The sequence below is a fragment of the Lynx rufus genome, unplaced genomic scaffold, assembly GCF_022079265.1.
Source record: "Lynx rufus isolate CCGP_SWC_20201006 ecotype Redwood Valley unplaced genomic scaffold, mLynRuf1.p SCAF_4, whole genome shotgun sequence".
Classification (NCBI taxonomy): domain Eukaryota; kingdom Metazoa; phylum Chordata; class Mammalia; order Carnivora; family Felidae; genus Lynx; species Lynx rufus.
The window spans coordinates 997467-1000011 of record NW_025814856.1 but is presented as its reverse complement, the minus strand read 5'-3'; the positions used below and the strand labels follow the sequence as shown (position 1 = coordinate 1000011).

At 42.4% G+C, this 2545-nt stretch overlaps 1 protein-coding gene across 1 annotated transcript; it reads left to right on the top strand.

Moving 5' to 3' along the window:
- Window positions 1-689: 689 nt before the first annotated feature.
- LOC124524851 (zinc finger protein 57-like) lies at window positions 690-1894 on the top strand. The gene is given in 2 exon segments (XM_047097275.1): window positions 690-1341; window positions 1407-1894. Coding segments are annotated over 2 exon segments (738 nt in total). The 5' UTR covers window positions 690-706; the 3' UTR covers window positions 1510-1894.
- The last annotated feature ends 651 nt before the right edge of the window (window positions 1895-2545 follow it).

Here is a 2545-nt window from a genome sequence, read left to right as displayed (position 1 = left end):
ATAGTAATGAACAGTGAACATGCTGAGGTCACTTCCAGGGCATTTAATGAACTCTAAGACAATCCACAGAGGGTAGAAAAACTTCCTGTATACTAAAATGAAGTTAGTCATCTAGTTATAATACTTACTAGTTGCTAATAACAAATCACTAATAAACATAACATTGATAATGTATTTCTGACTTTTAACAGAAATCCTGTGACAGATTCTGTGAAAGCAATGAAGGAAATCAACACAGAGACATGTGCAGCCACTGTCCCCATCTTAATTCCCACAAGAATATTTCTACTGGAGTAAAACTCTATGAATGCACCAAGTGTGGAAATGGCTTCATACATCTTTCTTCCCTTAAGAGGCATGTCAGATCTCACTGTGGGCAAAAACCATATCCATGTCAGGAATGCAAGCAGGCCTTCATTTGTCCCACAAGCCTGAGAACTCACACTGGAGAGAAACCCTATGGGTGTAAATTATGTGGTAAAACCTTTCTTTATTTCTGCTCCCTCACTCAACATATCAGGATTCACACTACAGAGGAAAATAATGAATGCAAGCAATGTGGGGAAACCTTCCATGAATTCTCCAGTCTCACTAGACACATGAGAACTCACACTGGGGAGAAGCCATATAAGTGCAAGGAATGTGGGAAAGCCTTCATTTATCCCTCAATCTTTGAAAGACACATGATAACACACACTGAAGCCGTATGATTGCAAATTATGTGGAAGAGACTTTTACCATTCTTACTCCCTCACTCAACATAGGAAGATACACACTTCAGGGGGAAACCTATGAATGCAAGTGGTGCAGGCAAGCCTTCAGTCAGTTCTCCAGTTTTACTGGGCATGTGCAAATGCACACAGGAGAAAAGCCATATAAATGTAAGGAATGTGGAAAAGTCTTTATTTATCCTTCAGTCTTTCCAAGACACGTGATAACACACACTGGAGAGAAGCCCTGTGAATGTAAGTCATGTGGGAAAAGTTTCTGGCATCCCTACTCCCTCTCTCAACATATAAAGAGTCACACAGGGGAGAAAACCTATAAATGCAAGCATTGCGGTACAGCCGTCCCAGAGATCACCAGTCTTACCAGACACATGAGAACTCATACTGGGGAGAAGCCATATAAGTGTAAGGAATGTGGGAAAGCCTTCAGTTATCCTTCAACCTTCTGAAGACACGTGATAACACACACTGGGAAGAAGTCCTGTAAGTGTAAACAATGTGGAAAACCCTTCAGTTATCCCCAGTCTTTTCAAAGACACTAAAAGACTCACACTAGAGAGAAGCCCTATGAGTGTAAGGAGTGTGGGAAAGCTTTCGGCCCTAAACCTTCCATGTACATGTGAGAGTGCAAATTGGGGAGAAGCTGTTTAACTGTGGGCACTGTGAGAAATTGTTCAGTTCCCCCAAGTCCTTCCAGGGGCATGTGAGAACCCACACTGGAGAGAAACCTTACGAGTGCAAACAGTGCGGGAAAGCCTTCAGTTGGCCCTCAACCTTTTGAGAACATGTGAGAATTCACACTGAAGAGAAACTGTATAAATGTAAAAATTGTGGGCGAGCCTTCACTTCTTCCAAATCCTTCCAAGGCCACGTGCGGACCTACACCAGAGAGAAGCCTTATGAATGTACACAATGTGGGAAAGCCTTCAGCTGGTCCTCGTCCTTACAGAAGCACTTGAGGATGCACACGGGAGAGACACCCCACATGTAAACAGTGTGGGAAAGCCTTCAAGTGGCCCTCATCCTTTCAAAACTATGTGAGGATGCACACTGGGTAGTAGCTCCAGAAAGGCATGGAATATTTGAAAAGTTTGTTAAGTCATACTTTTTAGAGGGGAGTTCCATAATCGTAAGTAATGTTGGAAAACCTTGCACTGATTTATATATAATACTCCAGAAAATTCATGCCAGGAAAGAAATATAGAAGATATAAATATGGTATTGTGTTTGTCATTACCTCATTTTAAAAATGGACCCCTGGGGCGCCTGGGTGGCTCAGTTGATTAAGCGTCTGACTTCAACTCAGGTCACAATCTCGCGGTCTGTGACTTCGAGCCCTGCATCGGGCTGATGGCTCAGAGCCTGGAGCCTGCTTCCGATTCTGTGTTTCCCTCTCTCTCTGCCCCTCCCCTATTCATGTTCTCTCTCTCTCTCTCTCTCTCTCTCTCTCAAAAATAATAAAACATTAAAAAAAATAAAAAATAAAAATGGACCCATACGAGTGCCTGGGTGGTTCAGTCAATTGAGTGCCTAACTCTTAGCTTCAGCTCAGGTCATGATCTCACAGTTCGTAGGTTCAAGCCCTGTGTTGGGCTCTGTGCATGAAGCCTGCTTGGGATTCTCTGTTTCCCTCTCTCTGTCTCTGCCCCTCCCCTGCTCTCTCTCTCTCAAAATAAATAAACTTAAAAAAATGGACCCCTAAATAGTTCTTTCACAAAAAGAATGTTCTTCACAAAAAGAATGTTCTTCACAAAAAAGAATGTTTTCACAAAAAAATGTTCATGTTAGAAATAACTCTCCAAGTCTTTCAGCTAGAG